The sequence below is a fragment of the Erythrolamprus reginae genome, chromosome Z (assembly GCF_031021105.1).
Source record: "Erythrolamprus reginae isolate rEryReg1 chromosome Z, rEryReg1.hap1, whole genome shotgun sequence".
Lineage (NCBI taxonomy): Eukaryota > Metazoa > Chordata > Lepidosauria > Squamata > Dipsadidae > Erythrolamprus > Erythrolamprus reginae.
In genome coordinates, this window is record NC_091963.1 from 89227232 (window position 1) to 89250027 (window position 22796).

The 22796-nt window shown below is 43.7% G+C and overlaps 1 protein-coding gene across 1 annotated transcript in view; it reads left to right on the forward strand.

Moving 5' to 3' along the window:
* The window catches only part of SLC9A3 (solute carrier family 9 member A3), a 103512-nt gene that overhangs the window by 40253 nt on the left and 40463 nt on the right, over positions 1-22796 (forward strand). Inside the window, exons 2-6 of the mRNA XM_070729514.1 lie at positions 348-650; positions 10303-10463; positions 12863-12941; positions 19635-19812; positions 20941-21161. Of these exons, the coding sequence (XP_070585615.1) occupies positions 348-650; positions 10303-10463; positions 12863-12941; positions 19635-19812; positions 20941-21161 (942 nt within the window). The remainder of the gene's footprint in view (positions 1-347; positions 651-10302; positions 10464-12862; positions 12942-19634; positions 19813-20940; positions 21162-22796) is intronic.

Genomic DNA, 22796 nt, shown 5'->3' on the forward strand with positions numbered 1-22796 from the left:
GGGGAATTGAAACACCTCCCCCGGGCATGTTCAATTTATACATGGTATGCTTGTGTGTGTGTCTGTTAGTATATGGGGTTCTTTTTAATCTTTAAATATTTTAAAGTTATTTGGATTATTTATGATTTGTTCTATCTTGTGAGCCGCCCCGAGTCTTCAGAGAGGGGCGGCATACAAATCTAAATAATAAATAAATAAATAAATAAATAAATAAATAAATAAATAAATAAATAAATAAATAAATAAATTTGCTCTGTTCAGATGGATACTACTTTAAACATATTATAAATTGCGCATGTAAATTATTTTCTTGTTGTTTACTAAAGCAATTTAATCTCTTTTTTCAGTTTTCCATCTGTCCCATAGAGTTACCACTGTGGTTCCAGAAAGTGTTCTACTCATTGTCCTTGGCATCATCTTGGGTGGCATTGTATATGCAGCTGATAATATAGCCTCATTCACCCTTACACCAACAGTTTTTTTCTTCTACCTGTTGCCACCCATTGTGTTAGATGCGGGATACTTCATGCCAAATCGACTATTCTTTGGCAACTTAGGGACCATTCTTCTTTATGCTGTCATTGGGACCATCTGGAATGCTGCTACAACAGGCTTCTCCCTTTATGGAGTCTATCTTAGTGGAATAATGGGTAAGACTGAATTTTCAGACACATTGTTATTTCATTATTAGCAATTCAAAGTAATTTGCACCTTTCAATAAAGGAGGGGGAATGCCACACAAAGAAATACTAGTTTGTATTTGAATTCTAAATGTTTAAATGTGATATAAACACCACAATACTTCCTTAAGCATGCTATATCTGTGGCACCAACCATAAATGGAAGGGGTGGTATATAAATCCAATAAATTAAATAAATAAATCTTGATTATTCCTTTATTAGGTTTTGTTTACAGTTAGCTTTGTTTGCATTGGTAGTTCCTTGGTTGGGATATAGTTTATTTCTTGATTGTGATCTGATGTTAATATTGGTATTAAATCTGGTCTCTGCCTATTTGGATGATTTGTGGAAAAGAGATATTTTGGTCTTTTTGTTCCTCTTTTAACCTGTTGATTGACTCTTTTGAATGGTATGTAGATGCTGTTTATCTGTATCTGACAAATCAGCCATCCACAGGAACATATATATAAACAGAAATGATTCAGCCATGTATACATGTAATTGATAGCTACTATAAGATGAGCACAATTTTTTTCAGTTAGATCTTTCATTATCTTTTTTGCTTAATGGCTGGAATTAATTATCCTATGTTCATGAATGGAGTTCATGAATGGATCATTTCTTATAAATCCATGAAGCTAATCTCATAAACCTTAAATTTATCAAAACTAGCTATGATATTCAGTATCTGAAGGAATAAACAAATCAAAAAATCAGGAAACCAATTCACAGTCAAATAACAGTGATGGCTCATAAGGATTCTATTACATTGATAATTAAGGATAGCACTCTCAAATCAACACTACTTAGGTTACCTTCAACAGGATATTGAAATCCAATCCAGTCCAGAAGAAAGAAAAGATGGCGCCGACAAAGGCTGCCTCGGTGAAATGCTCTCAAACAGTTTCTTCATTTTCTACTATTCCCTGCAATTCTCAATGGATTTCCTACTCAAGAGACCATCTGCTAAGAATTAAGGAACATTTCTTTAAGGAGCAGCTATCTGCAACTTCACCCCCAGCCTCTTTACAAACATGGAGGAGATCTTAGCACAGGAGGAAGCCATTTCCCGGCAATCATGGATCACCAAAAACAAACGCAGATGACAGAGTCGAGGAAGTAAAAGGGCAGGAATTTTAAATAGACTAAGGAACAAGGGAATTAAAAAAAACCTGCTCCCTTTCATCTTTCTTACCAATTTACGTTCACTTGCCAACAAGATGGATGAAATACTGCTTTTAAATAGGTGCAATTCTGATTTTTACAACGCATTTGCCCTGAAACCTGGCTAAATGAGGAAATTGATGATAATAGTATGCATATACCAGGCTTCCAGATTTTCTGCGCAGATTGGAATGTAGAATTATCAGGGGGGGAAATGTAGAATTATCAGGGGGGGGAAAGGGAGGAGGCTTATGTGTGTGTGTGTGTGTGTGTGTGTGTGTGTGTGTGTGTGTGCTTGGAAACTTCAGCCTGATGATGGTGAATGTGATTTCACCGAAACATCGCATAAACATGCAAAATATTACACATTTTACAACAGCACGAAGCTTGGAAACTTCAGCCTGATGATGGTGAATGAGATTTCACCGAAACGTCGCATAAACATGCAAAATATTACACAGGGCAAAACCCGAACTCAGAACAATCTACATATATATACAGTGAACCCTCGAGTTTCGCGTCCTCAAGTATCGCGAAAGGGCTATTTCGCGAGTTCTCAACCCGGAAGTAAACTCCACCATCTGCGCATGCGTGCCCTTCCACGCATGCGTAGATGGTGGAGTTTCCCCGCCGGGCAGAGGCTTCCCTGGGTCTTCCCCCTTCCCCCAGAGGCTTCCCTGGGACACCCCAGCTCTGCTCCCCAGCTGGGAAGCGGCCCCAGCAACAGCGTGGGCGGGCGGGCGGTGCCCGCGCGCTTGGGGACATCCCAGCTCCACTCCCCAGCTGGGAAGCGGATCTAGGGAGTCCCCACCGCGCGCGCGTTGCTGGGGAAAGCGCGCGCGCTTGGGGACATCCCAGCTCCGCTCCCCAGCTGGGAAGCGGATCTAGGGAGTCCCCACCGCGCGCGCGTTGCTGGGGAAAGCGCGCACGCTTGGGGACATCCCAGCTCCGCTCCCCAGCTGGGAAGCGGATCTAGGGAGTCCCCACCACGCGCGCGTTGCTGGGGAAAGCGCGCGCGCTTGGGGACATCCCAGCTCCGCTCCCCAGCTGGGAAGCGGATCTAGGGAGTCCCCACCGCGCGCGCGTTGCTGGGGAAAGCGCGCGCGCTTGGGGACATCCCAGCTCCGCTCCCCAGCTGGGAAGCGGATCTAGGGAGTCCCCACCGCGCGCGCGTTGCTGGGGAAAGCGCGTGCGCTTGGGGACATCCCAGCTCCGCTCCCCAGCTGGGAAGCGGAGCTAGGGAGTCCCCACCGCGCGCGCGTTGCTGGGGAAAGCGCACGCGCTTGGGGACATCCCAGCTCCGCTCCCCAGCTGGGAAGCGGATCTAGGGAGTCCCCACCCCCGCGCGCGTTGCTGGGGAAAGCGCGCGCGCTTGGGGACATCCCAGCTCCGCTCCCCAGCTGGGAAGCGGATCTAGGGAGTCCCCACCACGCGCGTGTTGCTGGGGAAAGCGCGCGCGCTTGGGGACATCCCAGCTCCGCTCCCCAGCTGGGAAGCGGAGCTAGGGAGTCCCCAAGCGCGCGCGCACTCCAGGCGCGAGCAACGGGGTGGGCGGGCGAAGGGCGGGCGGCAGTGGAAGCAAAAACACCATCTGCGCACGCGCAGATGGTGTTTTTACTTCCGCACCGCTACTTCGCTAAAAATCGATCATCGCGTGGGGTCCTGGAACGGAACCCTCGCGATGATCGAGGGTTCACTGTATATATATATATATATATATATATATATATATATATATATATATATATATATATATATATATATATGTTTTTCTTAAGTCGGATCACCCTGGTATATTTAAGGAACGTCACAGCTCCTTTTTGCCTCTAGGCCCAACCCAGGACCACTACAAGGCAGTTAATATATTTATAGCCGACAACTATATTCTGTATGTGTTAAAATGTTTTCAGCTGGAATTTTAAAATTAAGGGAGACTAGGATGGTCCCATTTCGGCCTTTTAAAATTTTAAAATTCCAGCTGAAAACATTTTAACATATATATATATATATATATATATATGTCACATGTTTAAGCTGAATTTGAAAATTAAGGGAGACTAGGATAGATCTATTTCGGCCTTATTTTGGCCTCATCAGCTAGCCATACCCACTGGGACTTGAACCTGCAACCTTTGCCTTGTAAGGTAGAGAATTTTCCTCTAGGCTACAGTATCCAATCCCTTCAGCTCTGTACCAGGGAAGGGTTACATTTTGTGCCGAATCACCCTGGTATATTGAAGGAACATCACAAGTCCTTTTTTGCCTCTCGGCCCAACCTAGGGCCATTTCCAAGGCAGTTAATTTTATTGATAGCCGACAATTCTATCTGTATGTGTCACATGTTTAAGCTGAATTTGAAAATTAAGGGGGACTAGGATAGATCTATTTCGGCCTTATTTTGGCCTCATCAGCTAGCCATACCCACTGGGACTTGAACCTACAACATATATATATATATATATGTTTTCGTAGATTTTCACGGGTACAGGTATGACGGTCTTGGTATATTCGGGTTTCTTCCCGTGTAGGATTTGGAAATTTCTGGCGACATTTCGATGAGGTCCCACTCATCATCTTCAGGCTGGTGTTTCTGTCCTTGTCTAAGGTGAACACTGCGAGACCTAAGCTGCCTTCCTTCTATAAATACTGGTGGCTGGGTGTGGTTTGATGGCTCAGCAATTGCCTGCTGTGTAGAAACTTCCTGATGAGTCAGTGGGGTAACATCTGGGGTCGTTGATGTAGCTGAAGTATGCTGATTAGTTAATGGTTCTTGATTAGGCGTGATATCCTGAGTAGTTGGAGCTTGCAGGCTACTTGATTGTTTTGCAATATGTGTTCTGAGTCTAGTTTCTGTTTTTATGGCTGGGTTACGTTTGAGGGCTGGTTTCCAGATGTCTGGTAGGCGGGAGGTATCATCCCGCTTGTTCATATATTGGGGATGTTTTTCTATCTCGATGGCTTCCATTATTATTCTTTTGCTGTAGTGTTCTGTTTTGGAAATTAATTTAGTACAGTGATCCCTCGATTTGCGCGTTCTCGATTAGCGCGAAACGCTGCAACGCGGTTTTTCAAAAAATATTAATTAAAAAATAAGTCTGTGTTTTTTTTGCTATACCACGGTTTTTCCCACCCGATGACGTCATACGTCATCACCAAGAGTCACTTCTCTGTCTCTTTCTCTTTCTTTCCTGTCACTATGCTTCAATCATTTTCTCATTTCTCTTTTTTCTCCCCTTTTTTCTATCATTTCTCTCTCTCTTTCTTCCTCTCTCACACTCTCTTCCTCCCTTCTCTCTCCCCCCCTCCACTTGCCCACGAGAAGAAAAAAAGCAACCTCTGCCGGGCAGCTCCCCTTGTGCCCCCGCTTTGTGCCTGCCTCTTTTGGGGATTTTTTTTTCTTTTCTTTTTTGCGCTGGCGGCGGGAGCTGTTGGGGAGGGCTCTGCCGGGAAGGCCTCTCAGCTGCAGAGCCGAATGGGGGCGGAGGCAACAGCGGAGCCCGGCGCTGGGGCCATGCGAGGCTGTTCATCCAGGGGGGCATGGACTGGCAAGTCGCCCTCCTTTCTCTCTCTTTCTCAAGATCGCTTGCCGCTTGCCTATTGCAGCGAAGGAGGCGAAGCAAGGCTCCAAGCTGCAAAGCGGCAAGCGGCAAGCGATCTTGGGGATTCCCCTTTGCCTGGGCGGCGGGAAGACCAAGGGAAGGTTCCTTCAGCCGCCCAACACCTGATCCGCTCCGCAGCGCGGCAGCAGCGAGGAGCCGAAGATGGGGTTTCCCCTTTGCCTTTACCCCATCTTCGGCTCCTCGCTGCTTCCGCGCTGCGGAGCAGATCAGCTGTTGGGCGGCTGAAGGAACTTTCCCTTGGTCTTCCCCGCCGCCCACACGCAAACTCCACCATCTGCGCATGTGCGGCCATGAAAAAAATGGCGCACATGCGCAGATGGTGGTTTTTACTTCCGCATCCAGTATAACGCGGAAATCGGTTAGCGCGGGAGGTCTTGGAACGTAACCCCCGCGCTAACCGAGAGATCACTGTACTGTCAAAATCAATTCCATGTCCTGTAGTTTTGAAGTGTTGGAAAAGGGAGGAGGTTTTTTCTTTTTTCTTTAATGCATTCTTATGTTCTGCAACACGTGCATTTACTCTCCTGTTAGTTTGTCCAATATATGTGGCTGGGCAGATTTTACACGGTATTTGATAAACTCCCTGGTTTTCTAGCTGGATATTGTCTTTCGGGTTTCTTAGGATGTTGGCTATTTTCTTATCTGTACCAAAGGCTGTCCTGATGTTGTGTTTGCGGAGAATTTTACTGATTTTATCTGTGGTGCCTTTGATGTAAGGGAGGAGGGCGATGCCATTGTCCTGTTCTGTGTCTTGGTTCTTGGGGGGTGTCTCTTTTTGGATTAAGTTGTTGATTGCCTCTCTATGGAATCCATTGGAAATTAATACATTTGTGAGACTGTGTAATTCAGGTTCCAGAACCAAACGCCTAGCCAACAAAGACCACAGCTGGTCTCAAGACATCACCATTATACAAAAATTCTGTGATAAAAACCTGGAGTCTTTAATTATTAATTGCAAACCCTTTTATTCTCCCTGTGAGATTCATTCTTTCTTAATATCTGTGATTTACATCCCTCCACAAGCATCTGTAAAAAAGGCACTAAGAACCCTAGCTGATCAGATTATGGAGGCTGAAGCCAAATATCCTGATTCACTGGCCATTATTTTGGGAGACAAAATAAGGCAAACTTAAGTGATGAGCTACCAAAATACTTTCAACATATAAATTGTCCCACCAGAGGCAATAATATCTTAGACCATTGCTACACAACAGTAAAAAATGCTTACCAGGCATTTCCAAGAGTAGCTGTGGGCCACTCTGATCATTGCATGATTCATCTTGTGTCTGCCTACAAACAAAGATTTAAAGCCACAAAACCAACAATTAAATCAGTGAGGACTTGGACTGAGGAAGCAAAGTTAAAGCTACAGGCTTGCTTTGACTGCACAGACTGGAATATTTTTAAAGACACCTCTGCAGACCTAGATGAATTCACAGATACTGTAACATCATATGTCAGCTTCTGTGAAGACCTATGTATACCAACCAGGAACTTGCAAATATACAGTAACAATAAACCTTGGTTCACAGCCAAACTCAAGCAGTTACATCATTCCAAAGAGAAAGCCTACAGAAAAGGTAATAGAATGCTGTATGATCAGGCCAGAAATATATTACCAAGGGAGATCAGAGAGGCAAAAAGGAACTACTCTGAAAAGCTAAAGAATCAATTCTCAACAAATGAACCAGCAAACATGTGGAAAACTCTCAAAAACATCACTGGTTGCAGCAAACCACCTTCCCAAGCTGAAGGAGATCAGCAATTGGCAGATGACCTGAATGTGTTCTACTGCAGGTTTGAAAAGAAACCACAACCACTTATCTGCACAACCTCCATCCCAGACACACCAATAACAGCCAAATCTTCTACAACTGAACCCATCCCATTGGGTTTACAACCCCTAGTGATCACAGAAAAGGAAGTGAAAGATCTATTTCACACACAGAAGCCTGGAAAAGCACCAGGCCCAGACAAGATAACTCCTTCTTGCTTAAAAGTCTGTGCTGACCAATTGGCCCCCATCTTCACCCAAATCTTCAACAAATCACTAGAGTTGTGCTATGTTCCTTCCTGCTTCAAATGCTCTACTATCATCCTAGTGCCGAAGAAGTCCTCCCATCAAGGAACTGAATGACTACAGACCAGTTGCTCTAACATCTGTAGTTATGAAGACCTCTGAAAGGCTAGTGATGTTCCACTTGAAAACCATCACGGATCCACTGTTAGACTCCCTGCAATTTGCATACCGAGCAAATGAGTCAACAGATGATGCTGTTAATATGGCTCTACACTACATCCTTCAACATCTTGAATCTCCAATGACCTACGCTAGGGTCCTCTTTGTAGACTTCAGTTCAGCATTCAATACCATCATACCAGACATTCTCTTAACCAAACTAAATCAGCTAGCGGTACCTGAACACACTTGTAAGTGGATCACAAGCTTCCTAACAGACTAGAAGCAGCAGGTGAAGCTACATAAAATCACATCAGATACATGTACAATTAGCACAGGTGCCCACCAAGGCTGTATACTCTCACCACTTCTCTTCTCTCTATACACTAATGACTTCATCTCAAATGATCCATCTGTTAAACTACTAAAGTTTACTGCAGATGATACAACAGTGATCGGACTCATTTGAGACAATGATGAATCCGCATACAGATGGGAGGTTGAACAACTATCCTTGTGGTGTGACCAGAACAATCTAGAACTGAACACACTCAAAACTGTAGAAATGGTGGTAGACTTTGGGAGAAACCCTTCCACCCTTCCACCTCTCACAATACTAGACAACACAGTATCAACAGTAGAGACCTTCAAATTTCTAGATTCTATCATATCTCAAGACCTAAAATGGTCACCTAACATCAAAAGCATCATCAAAAAAGGCACAATAAAGAATGTTCTTTCTGCGCCAGCTCAGGAAGCTCAAACTGCCCAAGGAGCTGCTGATACAGAGGAATCATTGAGTCTGTCATCTGCACCTCTATAACTGTCTGGTTTGGTGCTGCAACCCAACAAGACAGGCACAGACTTCAGAGGATAGTCAGAACTACAGAAAAACCAATTGCTGCCAACCTGCCTTCCATTGAGGACCCGTATACTGCATGAGTCAAAAAGAGGGCAGGGAAAATATTTACTGACCCCCTCGCATCCTGGAAACAAACTGTTTCAACTCCTACCATCAAAACGTCAATACAGAGCACTGCACACCAAGACAACTAGACACAAGAACAGTTTTTTCCCAAACGCCATCACTCTACTAAACAAATAATTCCCTCAATGCTGTCAGACTTTTTACTAAGTCTGCACTTCTATTTCTACTAGTTTTTCTCATCATTCCTATCATCCTTTTCCTCCCATTTAGGACTGTATGACTGTAACTTGTTGCTTGTATCCTAAGATTTTTATCAATATTGATTGTTTCTTCATTGCTTATTTGACCCCTATGACAATCATTAAGTGTTGTACCATATGATTCTTGACAAATGTATCTTTTTCTTTTATGTACGCTGAGAGCATATGCACCAAGACAAATTCCTTGTGTGTCTAATCATACTTGGCCAATTAAAAATTCTGTTCTATTCTATTCTATGTGTCATAACCATTAACTGCAGTGGTGGGTTTCTGCTGGTAGCAAACTGGTAGCAGCAGCGGTGGAAGGCTCTGGTTGGATGTCATCACAGACGTTCTGTGCATGCACGCTCCCATTTCCAAAACGGTAGCAAAGATAAGTGAAACCCACCACTGATTAACTGTGCTGGTTAGGGATACCTGAAGTGGGAGTTCAACACATCTTATGGTCAAAGTCTAACACATATGATAAAATAATGTTATTTTTGTTATAGAAATATGATCAGAATCACAGTAAAAGAGATTTTACATTTCCAGGCGTTTACTACTTGACAGTGCAATAGCTGCAGATGCTGGACTGGATAAAAAATGGATTTATTTATTGTGTCAGGGAATATAAGAAAGAAACTTTAGTTTATAAGAAAATTATTATCTTTACATTTAAAAGACATTGCATCAGGTATTTTATCATGAAAGGTGTGCTAAAAAGTGTTTAAAGAAAAATCAGATTAGGTACATGCAAGATTTGCCTTGCTTCTTCTGAAGTTTCACTAAGTGCTTATTTGCCCTTGTTGCTAGAATTTAGCTTTTCTAAGCCCTGTATGTGTTGACTCTTTTTAAAAATATTTTAGGGATGAAAAGAAAGAAAAAGTTCTACATTAAATTATATGCAAAATACTTTAATTTAGAACATTTTTACTTGTGGTTTTCAACAGTGTTTCCATTTCTTATTCAATATGGTAATTGAGTTTTTGTTAATATGTCTGATAATATACTTCAGTAGTTAAATGTACTAAAGGACTATGTTTCCATTAATATTGGAAAAAATTAATATTAGCTTATTTATTTCTTCAAGATTATCATGAGGAATCTAAATTTTTTTAAATTAAATTTTATATGCTGCCCATTTTACTATCAAGTGACTCTGGATGTCTTACAACAACATTGCGAAAGAAGAATATACAACTTTATATTAGCATTAAAGTTAAAACATTAAAATCAACAACAAACTGGATAAAATGGGGCCAATGCATAAATGGAGTGGAAGAAGATTGGAGGATTAATTCACTAGTGCAGCTAATTACTTAGAAAATAGCTACTTTCCCTTCATTAGAAATACATGTAGTCAAACAATGTTTGGATTGTTTCTTTGGGAACACTTTAATTTGGATTTCTAATTTCTTAAGGCCTAATGGAAATTTCCAATCTGGCTCAGTAATTCTGTGTTTTTTATGATCTACATTTTTCTTTTAGGTGAACTTCACAGTGGATTGCTAGATTTTCTCTTGTTTGGCAGTTTAATAGCTGCTGTGGATCCTGTTGCTGTGATCGCTGTATTTGAAGAAGTTCATGTCAATGATGTTCTCTTCATAATTGTTTTTGGAGAATCACTGCTCAATGATGCTGTAACTGTGGTAAGACTCTTTTTAAAAACATGTGGTTGCTGAAATTCTGATTGATCAAAAATATATTGAGAAATTTATGTTTAAGAAATTTATTTTTTAAAACATTATAAGTAATAATGTTAAAACTTCAGCAGAAAGATAGTATCAAGATAATAAGAAATAATAGCACTGTTTTACTAGTGAGTAATGAGGCCGCACTTGGAGTATCTGAATCAGTCCTGGTTGCCAAGATAGAAAAAAGATGCTGGGGCCAGTAATGGGCTGCTGCCCCCATGGGGAGGGGGGACACGCAGTATAGGTAGTAAGTTTATGCACTATTTATTGAATACTAAATAGTTTTTTTGTTGTCCTTCCTTCTCTAGTACCTTAGTGTGACCTTTCATTACTTTTAAAATAGGAAATAATTAAATAGCATGTTTTTACTTATAAACACATTAATCATTTTAATCATTATCTAGAACTGAACTTCTATAGCAATGAAATAAAAATTGAGCTACTTGCCTAATCTGTTATCATACTGAACCTTGTAGGTTCAGTGCAAAGCCTTAAAATGTTACTGGGCTCCTCAACAAATAATGCTTTCTATCATTTGTCCTTTTTGTGGCTATTCAAATAATGTGACTTAATCAACTGAAAAAGAGTCCAAGCACCTATTTGAAAACTTATCTTAGCTCGTAAGCCACTCCTACCCAGTCACATGACCTTTAAGCCACCCCCGGTCTTAATTGTCAAGCCACTCCCACCTGGTCACATGGACGACAAGCCACTCCTACCCAGTCACATGATGGACAAGCCACACCTACAAAATAAGCCACACCCCACAGTGTGGCAGTAAAAAATTTGGCAGCTCATTACTGGCTGAGACCCTAGAAAAAATGCAAAGAAGAGCAAAGAAAAAAGGAAAGAGAAAAAGATCAAGGTCTAGAAACTAAATTCTACAATGAATAATTAAGGGAACTAGGGAACTATTTCCTTTAATGGAGAGAAAAACTAGGGTGATATGATAGCAGTTATCAAGAGAAGGGACCAACCTATTCTCCAATGCACTTGAGGGCAGGACAATAGGTAGTAGGTGGGAGATCAGTAAAAAGAGATTTAACCTAGAACAAAGGAGAAGTTTCCTGACAGCAAGAATAATTAATCAGTGAAACTGGCTTGCGTCCAGAAATTGTGGATGCTCAATCAGCAGTCACAGCCAATGAGCAGGCATTTGTCTATAATGATATAGGATCATGATGGTGAACCTATGGCATGGGTGCCACAGGTGGCACACGGAGCCATATCTGTTGGCACACTAGACGTTGTCCTAGTTCAGATCCAGTGTGTAATCAGCTGACTTTTGGCTCATATGGAGGCCCACAGAGGCTCTGGGAGGGCATTTTTAGCCTTTAAGGGGCCTCCACAGGGACAGGGGAAGGCATTTTTGCTCTCCCCAAGGTCCAAGAAGGCCTCTGAAGCCTGGGAAGGGTGAAAAATGGACCTACTGGGCCCACCAGAAGTCAGGAAATAGGGGAGCATGGGTGTGTATGGGGAGATATGAAATATGGATGTGGGCACACACACGCATGCGATAGTGAGCACATGACTATTTTGGCACCCAAGCCAAAAAAGGTTCGCTGTCACTGATATAGGATCTCCAGCTTGTGCAGGAGTTGAATTAGAAGACCTTTTAAGTTTCGCTCCAAAATTATTATTTCATTGCAAAATAATCAATTAATTTATTAGACTGATTGGGAAACGTTTTTAGCCTGCACATCATTTTTTAAAATAATTAAATTTTCCACATGCCCAAAAAGGGAACCATTACATAAGGCCAAATGAAATCCATGTCTTGGTTTCCACAGATCTTTGTGAATATTTTTAATATGCAATATTAGGATATTAGATATTTTAAGGGTTTTTTTAGATCCTTAAAACAATTTATTTTGCCTCATAATTTTCTAACACCTCCTCCCTCACAACCAAAATATTAAGTCATCATACTTTTTTTACTTTATTTTGGATACACTAAAATATCCTTGTTTTACTGTATTCCTTATAAAGTATTTAGCTTTTTGATATAATTTTAATACAGCTGATATTTGTTAAGATATTAATATGGAAGCCAGTTTGGTAGAGCATTAAGACATCTGGCTAAAAATTGGGAGAGTATGAATTCTAGTCCCACCTTAGGCATAAAGCCACTTTCTTTCAACCCTAGAAAGGAAGCAATGGCAAATTCCTTATGAAAAAGAAAATTGCAGGAACTTATTTGGGCAGTCTTGAGAATGACATCCAACTGAACAGAGGGGCAAAAACCTTTTAGCATAAGCATTTCATCAATGTTTGTTTTTTATATGAATATTCTAATTTATTTTAATTTTGTCTCATTACTTATTCATGAAATCACAATTTTATTTCCCTTTTAGGTGCTGTATAATGTGTTTGAGTCTTTTGTTTCAATAGGACCTGAATATGTGACCGGTGTAGAATGCATAAAAGGCATAGGTTGGTAGCTATTTATGATGGTAGATGATAGAGAGACAGAGAGAGAGAGGCTATTTCACACACACACACACACACACACACACACACACACACACACACAAGCACCTACACACATATATGTATATGTTCCCATATCTTGTAAATAATATATATTGGAAAGCAGAAATTAATATTTAAACAATCATAACTTTGCAGCCAAGAAAAGAATTTTTGACCTTTGCAGCATCTTTCAGTTATATATTCACCGCTATAGTGAGTTAATACATGTTATCCTGTTCTGGACCTTCTTCCTCCCTCTTATTTTTCTTCCTTGTAGATTGGAGACTGAAAAGGAAGGGGTAATAGGACAATAAGAAGGCACATAATTAATATATACATTGAAAGGAATGTGCTAATGCTGGCTGTTTCCCTAACATGCTTGGGGCTAGGAGGCATGAGTACACTTTGCAAATCAACAGTTTATTGCCATTTAGAATATAGAATAATAGGATTAGAGTTAAAGAATCTTGGAGATCTTCTAGTCCAAGCCTCTGCCCAATACCATTCCAGACTTTATTTCAGCTTGATAGTTTGATTTCTTTTGAACAATTTATTAAAACATACTATTTTGTAAAATAGAAAAATATGGAATAGATTGCATCGCAATCAAATGGATTCATAGCTGGCTGACCAACTGCATTCAATCTGTTGTCTTATTGGAAATATATCTACATGGAGGCAATGTTGGGGGGTGGGCGGAAAAGTATAGTGTCTGAGTGGCAGTCCCCTTGGGACTGGGTGGCATAGAAGTATAAATAAATAAATAAATAAATAAATAAATAAATCCCTTCTTTTTTATTTAAAGAAATTAATAATAAAAGAAAACCAAAATCTATTACTATTAAAACTAAAACAACCAGCAAAACCAAAAACATAACTATTAATAAAAACAGGTGAGGGCTGGTTTTTTTTTTCTCTGTTATTACAGTGGTACCTTAAGATACGAACCCCTCGTCTTACGAACAACTCGTGATACGAACCCGGGGTTCAGAAAAATTTTGCCTCTTCTTACGAACTTTTTTCGAGTTACGAACCTGCGTTCGGAGACTGCTGGGAAGCCCCGCGGCGGTTTTAAAAGGTAACAGCCAGGCGGCGGGGCTTCCCAGAAGCCTCCCGAACGCCGAGGCAAAATTTTGCTGAACCCCAGGTTCGGTTCGGGAGGTTGCTGGGAAGCCCCCCAGGCAGACTGCGACCTTTTAAAACACCCGCGCCGCTTCGCAGCTGTCTCCCGGAGCCGAACAGCAAAGCCTGAAGCTGAACAGCAAAGCCGAACTTCTGCATTCGGCTCCAGGAGACACATGGGAAGCGGCGCGGGTGTTTTAAAAGGTCGCAGCTGGCCTGGGGGGCTTGCCAGCAACCCCCGCACCCCGAACCCGGGTGTGGGGGGGTGCTGGCAAGCCCCCCCAGGCCGGCTGCGACCTTTTAAAACACCCACGCTCTTCCCTCACCCCCGCCCCCGCAAGGCATCGCAGCGACAAGCGGGTTTTTCCGACGCGGGTCTTATGCGCCCGAGCCGGGTTTCCCCCCACATCCGGGCCCACGCACCTGTTCCAGCGGGCTATTTTCCGCCGGTAGTAACGCAGCGCCTCCTGCCCGTTGAGCAGCTTCTCGGCCGGTCTCTCGGGGGTGCTGTAGAGCGGGTGCGCGAATAGCCTCCTCAGCTTGGAGTGGGGGGGCCTGGCTGCTCAGGTTGGCGGGCGGACGAGTCCGGAGCTTTGTCTCCCCAACCCGGATTGAATATGGGTTGGGGAGACAAGGGATTTTTAGATCTTTTATTTCACCCGGTCAATCACGAGATGCAAACAAACGCCCAACGTGTCCGAAAGCCAGAGACTTTGGCTAGAGGTCTCTCCGACGAGCTCCGGTTCTCGTCGGAGAGACCGCTTGCCAAAGTCTCTGGCTTTCGGACACGTTGGGCGTTTGTTTGCATCTCGTGATTGACCGGGTGAAATAAAAGATCTAAAAATCCGGGTTGGGGAGACAAGGGGTTTTTAGATCTTTTATTTCACCCGGTCAATCACGTGATGCAAACAAACGCCCAACGCGTCCATCCTTCCAGAGGCGGCACGGTCTGCCTACTCGGGAGAGGCCACCGGGCAAAGATGCAGCCGGTCGCCTCTCGGCCACAAGCGGGGCGCTGCCTGCTGCTTCCCTTGCCTCGGCTTCCCCCACCTGCTCCTGCGGCGGCAGCGGGGCAGAGGCCCTGCCGGGACTCGCCCGGGCTCTCGCGGCCAAACAGGCGCGTGGCTTGCCTTCCTTTCCCACCCACGGCCCGGCATCGCCCGTGCGCCGCTGCCTTCGCGCCCGGCCTGCTTCTCGCCCAGCCGCCGGCACTGACCATGCTGGGGACCCGGCGCGACCGGCTGCTCATTCTGCTGCTTCTCGGGGCGCTGCTCAGCGCCGATTTCTACTTCCACCTCTGGCCCCAAATGAGGCGGCGCCTCGGTCCGGCCACGGAGACGGCTGAGCCCCGCTGCTCCTGCCCCGCCGAAGAAGCCGCCGTCGCCGCCGGTCCAAAGCTCCGGACTCGGCCACCCGCCAACCTGAGCAGCCAGGCCCCCCCACTCCAAGCTGAGGAGGCTATTCGCGCACCCGCTCTACAGCACCCCCGAGAGGCCGGCCGAGAAGCTGCTCAACGGACAGGAGGCGCTGCGTTACTGCCGGCGGAAAATAGCCCGCTGGAATAGGTGCGTGGGCCCAGACGTGGGGGGAAACGCGGCTCGGGCGCATAAGACCCGCGTTGGAAAAACCTGCTTGTCGCTGCGATGCCTTGCGGGGGCGGGGGTGAGGGAAGAGCGTGGGTGTTTTAAAAGGTCGCAGCCGGCCTGGGGGGCTTGCCAGCACCCCCCCGCACCCCGAACCCGGGTGCGGGGGGGTGCTGGCAAGCCCCCCAGGCCGGCTGCGACCTTTTAAAACAGCCGGAAAGCCGTTTTTTTTGGGGGGGGGGTTTGGTTGCACGGATTAATTGACTTTACATTGTTTCCTATGGGAAACAATGTTTCGTCTTACGAACCTTTCGTCTTACGAACCTCCTCCTTGCACCAATTAAGTTCGTATCATGAGGTATTACTGTATTTAAGTTCTTTTACCATATGCTTTAAATCAAGTCACTTTTCTCTCTGTTTCTCTCTCTTTCCTGTCATTCTCTGCCTCGATCATTTTCTAATTTCTCTTTTTTTCTCCCCTTTTTTCTATCATTTCTCTCTCTCTCTTCCTTCCACTCTTCTCTCTCTCTCTTGCTTTCTCTCTCTCTCTCTCTTGCTTTCTTCCTCTCTCTCACTCTCTTCCTCTCTCCTCTCTCTCTTTCTTGCTCTCTCTCACTCTCTCTCTTGTTCTCTTTCTCTCTCTGGTTTTCTTTCTCTCTCTCTTTCTCTTGCTTTCTCTCTCACACACACTCTCTCTTTTTTTCCTTTCTCTCTCTCTTGCTTTCTCTTTCTCTCACTCTTTCTCTCTTGTTTTCTTTCTCTCTCTCTTGCTATCTCTTTCTTCCCCCTCTTTCTCTCTCTGTTTCTCATTTTCTCTCTATCTTGCTCTGTCTATTGCTCTCTCTCGCTCTCTTGTTCTCTTTCTTTCTTCCTTTCTTCTCTGCAGAGGCTGGCGAAGGTTTTTCTTAGTTTGAATGTTCCGGGCAGGCTGGCAGGAGGATGGGGAGCATGCGTGCACGCACGCCCGACATTCAAACTAACCTTCGCCGGCCTCCTCTGTGAGAAGAACGCCTGCCCTGCCTCTCCTGCAGCCCCTTTGCTGACAGCCGGGATGAAAGCGTTCTCGGCGAAGGGACTTCAAGAGGGGTGGGGCAGGCATTTCCAAAACGTTCGGAGTGGCTAGTGGCCGGATCAGGAGGACGAGAAGCCACAGCCGCTGCAGCCACCACTGTGGGAGGAGGCGCACCTCAAGGCGGGAGGCAGAGGAGGAGAAAGAGGGGCAGATCGGGCAGACGGGTGGATGGGGAGCAGCGGCAAGAAGCCAGGGGGGCAAGGGGGCTGGAGGTGCTGGGGGGCGGAGGCAGTCGCAGCTCCTTGCGCAGCCTTGGAAAAGGGTGCACAGGGGGTGTTTTGGGGTGCACAGGCACGCGGGTGTGCACCCTAGAGGGTACAGTGCATGGAGGGAAGTAGGCAGTGGGGTATCTCAAGTTTTTCTCTTAGACCTGGGACTCTTCAACATCTTCATAAAGAGTTTAGATGAAGGGATAGAGGGAGAATTCATCAAATTTGAGATGACACCAAGCTGGTAGGAACAGCCAATACTTTAGAAGATCAGTTCAAGATCCAGAAGGATCTTGACAAACTTGAACATTGGTTTCTATCCAACAAAATGTACTTCAATGGTGAGAAAAGTAAAGTTTTATGCTTAGGTAAGAAAAACTAAATGCATAAATACAGAATAGGTGGTACCTGCCTCAAAGTAGTGAGTGTGAGAGGGATCTATGAGTCTTAATGGACAATCACTATGTTGCAGCTTCCAAAAAGCCAACACAGTCCTGATCTTCATTACCAGAGGAATAGCATCAAGATTATGAGAAGTGTTAGTGCCATTTTATAATACCTTAGTAAGACCACATTGGAATACTGCATCCAGTTTTTATCACCATGACACAAAAAGATGTTAAGACTCTAGAACCGTGATGACAAACCTATGGCATGTGTGCCACAGTTGGCATACAGAGCCCTCTTTGAGGGCACACGGGCTGTTGCCAAGCTCAGTTCCACTTCATGTGCATGCATACCTCCCACCAGCCAGCTGATTTTTGAGATGTGCTTGGGAGATTGCAAGGAGGCCTGCTAGACCCAAAATGAAGTGTGCACTGCATTAAGGGTGCTGACACGCGTGAATGCAGTTGCACGCATGTGCATGCACTTTCAGTACATAACAAGAAAAAGATTAGCTATCTGTACTCTAAAAAGAATGCAGAGAAGAGCAACAAAAATGATCAGGACACTGAGAGCTAAAATATATGACACTATATTTAGAAGCCTAAATATAGGTTACTACACAGCCCCTTAGATTCTGGTGGCTATCATGTCAACCCTTATGCTTCTTTTCATTATATATAGCCAATTCCTGCATTTGATTGCAGGAACTGGGTATATACAGTGATCCCTCTATTATCGCGAGGGTTCCGTTCCAAGACCCCTCGCGATAATCGATTTTTCGCGATGTAGGGTTGCGGAAGTAAAAACACCATCTGCGCATGCGTGCCCTTTTTTTCTATGGCCGTGCATGCATAGATGGTGGAGTTTGCGTTCCCCGCCACCCACGCAAAGGGGAAATCCCGATTCGGCTCCTCGCTGCTGCTGCGCTACCGAGCAGATCAGCTGCTGGGCGGCCGAAGGAACCTTCCCTGGGTCTTCCCCCTCTTGCTGGCGGGCGGGCGAGCGGCGGGCATCAGCGAGGAGCCGGGGTTTCCCCTTTGCGTGGGCGGCCGGGAAGACCCAGGGAAGGTTCCTTCGGCCGCCCAGCAGCTGATCTGCTTGGTAGCGCAGCAGCAGCGAGGAGCCGAATCGGGGTTTCCCCTTTGCGTGCGGGGAAACCCCAATTCGGCTCCTCGCTGCTGCTGCGCTACCGAGCAGATCAGCTGCTGGGCGGCTGAAGGAACCTTCCCTGAGTCTTCCCGGCCGCCCACGCAAAGGGGAAACCCCGGCTCCTCGCTGATGCCCCCGCTCGCCCGCCCGCCGCCCGCCAGCAAGAGGGGGAGAGATAGAGAAAGAGAGAGAAGGAAAGAAAGAGATGAGAGAGGGAGGAAGAGAGTGTGAGAGAGGAAGAAGCAAGATAGAGAAAGAGAGAGAGAAGGAAAGATGAGAAAGGAAGGAAGAGAGTGACGTCATCAGGTGGAAAAATCGCGATATAGCGTTTCGCGAAGATCGAGATCGCGAAACTCGAGGGATCACTGTATAATGAAAAGAAATATAAGAATTAACATGATAGCCACCAGAATCTAAGGGGCTGCGTAGTAGTGAGCACAACTCATGAAATAGTTTGATTTCCGAAGTTGTGAGTTCTTGATCATTGGAGACTTTTAAATCTTTTTTTAAAGCTAAAATACAAAAATTCCAAAAAATTAAACTACCAAACAAACAAACCACATAGCAAACAAGATGTTTAAAAAGAGAATTGGAAAGAAAGCCTTCACATCTTTGTACATACAGTATTATCTCCCAGTTGAATACTGATTGATACATTACTACAATATTAATTTCCTCTACCTTGCAAAACAGACCCAAAAGATTTTTAAACTACGAAAGATTTTTTAAATTACAAAATCTGTTTGCAAATTGCTAACCTGTCATCTATATAATATATTAATGACAAAACAATTAACAGGAAGGATATTAATGATAAAAAGACAGTTTCAAAATGCTTTGTTAATAAACTGTTGTTGTCATCGGGTCATAGGAAATTTTCCATGACATCTTATCATCCCAAATCATCCCAAAAGTTAATAGTAATTTGTCCTCAATCAAATATCCATGTTTTAAAAAGGTTTTTAAGAAGATATTGGCCAACCATTTTTCTGAAATGGTATAGATCTCCTACTTGAGCAAGGGTTGAACTAGAAGACATCCAAAGTCCCTCCCAATTCAATTATTCTATTCTATTCTATTCTATTCTATTCTATTCTAAATAAAGTTATATTTTTATGTGCTTTTATTGCAGTATCTTTCTTTGTGGTGAGCCTTGGAGGTGCTTTTATTGGCATTGTGTTTGCATTTCTGCTCTCGCTTGTCACTCGTTTCACAAAGCATGTCAGAATAATTGAGCCTGGATTTGTATTTGTCCTTTCTTATCTCTCCTACTTGACAGCTGAGATGCTCTCATTATCTGCCATCCTTGCGTAAGTTTCTATTATTATTTTTACTAGAGGAAATTGTCATTTAATTTACAATTTCTCACTAACTTAAAAAAGTAAACTATATTTAAAAGTTTAAAATGTATGTATTCATATTGAGAATCAGTTTCCGCAGCTGATTACATTGTGCATATAAAAAGATTTAGCTAAAGAAAATACACACAAAAATTCATATTTGTGAGTACATAATGTGAGTCTATATGGATTCTTCTGTGAGTTCAAGACTATCTAGCTGGCCTGCATATGCAGTCCAGGTGTGGAATCCAGCTATAGAGTATGCAAATCAGGGGCATTGATGTGTAAATTAATTATAAATTGATAGTTTAGTAATAAATCCAATGGTAGGAAGAAGCAGGATAGCAAGTAGAGAATTTACACGGTCATTTAAACAGTTAGGAAGTTTCCTTTTGGCTTTTCATAGTTTCTAAAATTATGGATAATTTGCTTTCTACTTACAAACTGCTCAAAATACAATATCATATATCTGCTGATTCTTTTTACATAAAACTACATACTGTATAATTAAATAACATTTCAAAACACCAGAATATTACAAAGATGCACGAGAGGAATTTTCTTATGTCTTATGGCTATACAGATGGTTCTTGACTTATTGTCATAATGGAGCCCAAAGTCATAGGTTGTTGTAGATGTTAAGAGCTCCCACTTAACAACCATAATTCCAGTTTAACATTGTGGTAATTTAGCAAATGCACAGATCACAAAGTAGAGCATGGGATGCCTCAGGATGTCGGAGAGGCTGAGTACAAACCCATACCTATATTGCAACATCTCCCCAGGTCACATATAGTCTGGGCCAGGCATCCCAAAGTCTCTACTGCCCTCAGGCAGTTTCCTGTCCTGCTGGGTCTTACAAACTTGGACCTCCTCCCTGACCTCTCATGCTTTTTTTCTACTTTTCTCAAAAGAGCAACCAGACAGTGTTATATGAAGTCTTTCTACACTCATAGCTGTGTTGACGGCTAACACATTATTCAGCAGATACATTTATTTACTTATTTGTGTATACTTTGTATTAGTTTAACAAAAAATACAATTTAGAAAAAAGGATCACAGGGTTACACAACTAAGATGTTCAATCTATTTTTCCAGGATAACATTCTGTGGTATCTGCTGTCAGAAATATGTCAAAGCAAATATTTCAGATCAATCTTCTACCACTGTGAGGTACTCCATGAAAATGTTAGCTAGTGGTGCAGAAACAATTATTTTTATGTTTCTGGGAATTTCTGCTGTTGATCCTAAAATCTGGACTTGGAACACAGCTTTCATATGCCTGACACTGATTTTCATCTCTGTCTATAGAATCATTGGTAAGAGCCTTAACCTTTGTTACTATTAATTAATAGAAATATTACTGTATTCTTAATATGAGTCAGACAAGAAGACTGGGTTCTGTCCCCAGAACATTTGTTGCTCTGGCAGGACATAGGGTATTTCTATTGTAACTTCTTGTTCTGTATTCAAATGTATGGTATTCTGCCTTTAAAACACTAATGTGTTTTGTATTTAGCTAGCTTATAGCTAGAAGTTTGGCCCCACCAGCCAAAACAAGTGCAGCATATTCCCTTCACAAGGAAGTGTTCAGGGATTATGGCACACTTCCTCTTTCCTGTCTTATCATGTCCTATTATAAACATTGATAAGAAAGAAAAAGGAAGTGAGGGTATTCCAGCCTCCAACTTCCATGCAGAAAAGCCACTTACAGATGAAACTAAAAAAACCCAAGAATATCATGCAAACATTCATTTATTTCAGTAATGCAACTTAAAAAGTGAAACATAATATATGAGAGAGAAGCATTACATGTAAAGCAAGATAGTTCAAGTCATGATTTATCACAATTTCTATGTTTCTGGGAGGCAGGTATGGTGGGTAATATCGGGTAGGCCACTTTCAAGGACTAGAACTTGCTGCTTGAAAGTGATCCCTTGTTCCGGCCCCATGAAGTCAGCCCGGGGTACTAGTGACAAACAAAATCTGAACCCGGGCTCAGGCTGCTGCTGCTCAATGCTAGGTCAGATGTAAATAAAGCTCCCCTCATCCAGGATTTACTCCTGGGTGAGGATGCCAACCTAGTATGTGTGCCTGAGACCTGGCCAGGCCCAGAGGGAGGGGTTCCTCTATCTGAAATGTGCCAAGCCAGGTTTCAGGTGTGGCACCAGCCACAACCCCAGGGAAGGGGGAGAGGAGTGGCTATTATAGCCAAGAAGATCATCAGCCTACACAGACTCACTGCCTCTGAGATAATGGGTTGTGAGTCAATCTTTGTGAAGTCGGATCTAGGGGTTCACATGGGCTTGTTGCTCACATACCTTCCTCCTAGCTGTGTGTCAACAGCCCTGCCCTTGAGGAGTTCCCCAGTCTCATTGTCTTGGGGGACTTAAATCTACCATCGCTTGGTGAATCCTCTAGGTTGGCACCGGAGTTCATGGCCTCCATGGCAACCATGGACCTGAAGCAAGTAATTCAGGGTCCAGCCCACAAGGGGGGGCACACTCCCAACATGGTATTCCTCTCAGAGCAGTTGAGTAATGATCTGAAATTAAGGGACTTAGATACATTGCCTTTGTCATGATCACATCATTTTCTGCTATGGCTTGATTTTAAGGCTCCAATCCAACCCCACAGGGAGGCGGAACTGATTAGGTGGTTCCGCCTCAGGCACCTGATGGACCCAGAGGGATTTCAGAGGGTGCTTGGGATTTTACCAGATTTGCTTGTACACAATTTGGCAGAGTCCCTTGCTGTTGCCTGGGAAACTGCAGCAGCGGGAGCTCTAGACTGAATTGCACCTTTGCAACCTCTCTGTGGCAGTAGACCCTGGAGATCTCCTTGGTTCAGTGATGAAATGCCAGAAGAGATGTCTAGAAAAGCATTGGAGGAAAAGAAAGCTGTATTTGACCAAACACTTGTAAAAGCTCATATGGAGACTTACAAAGTGGTGC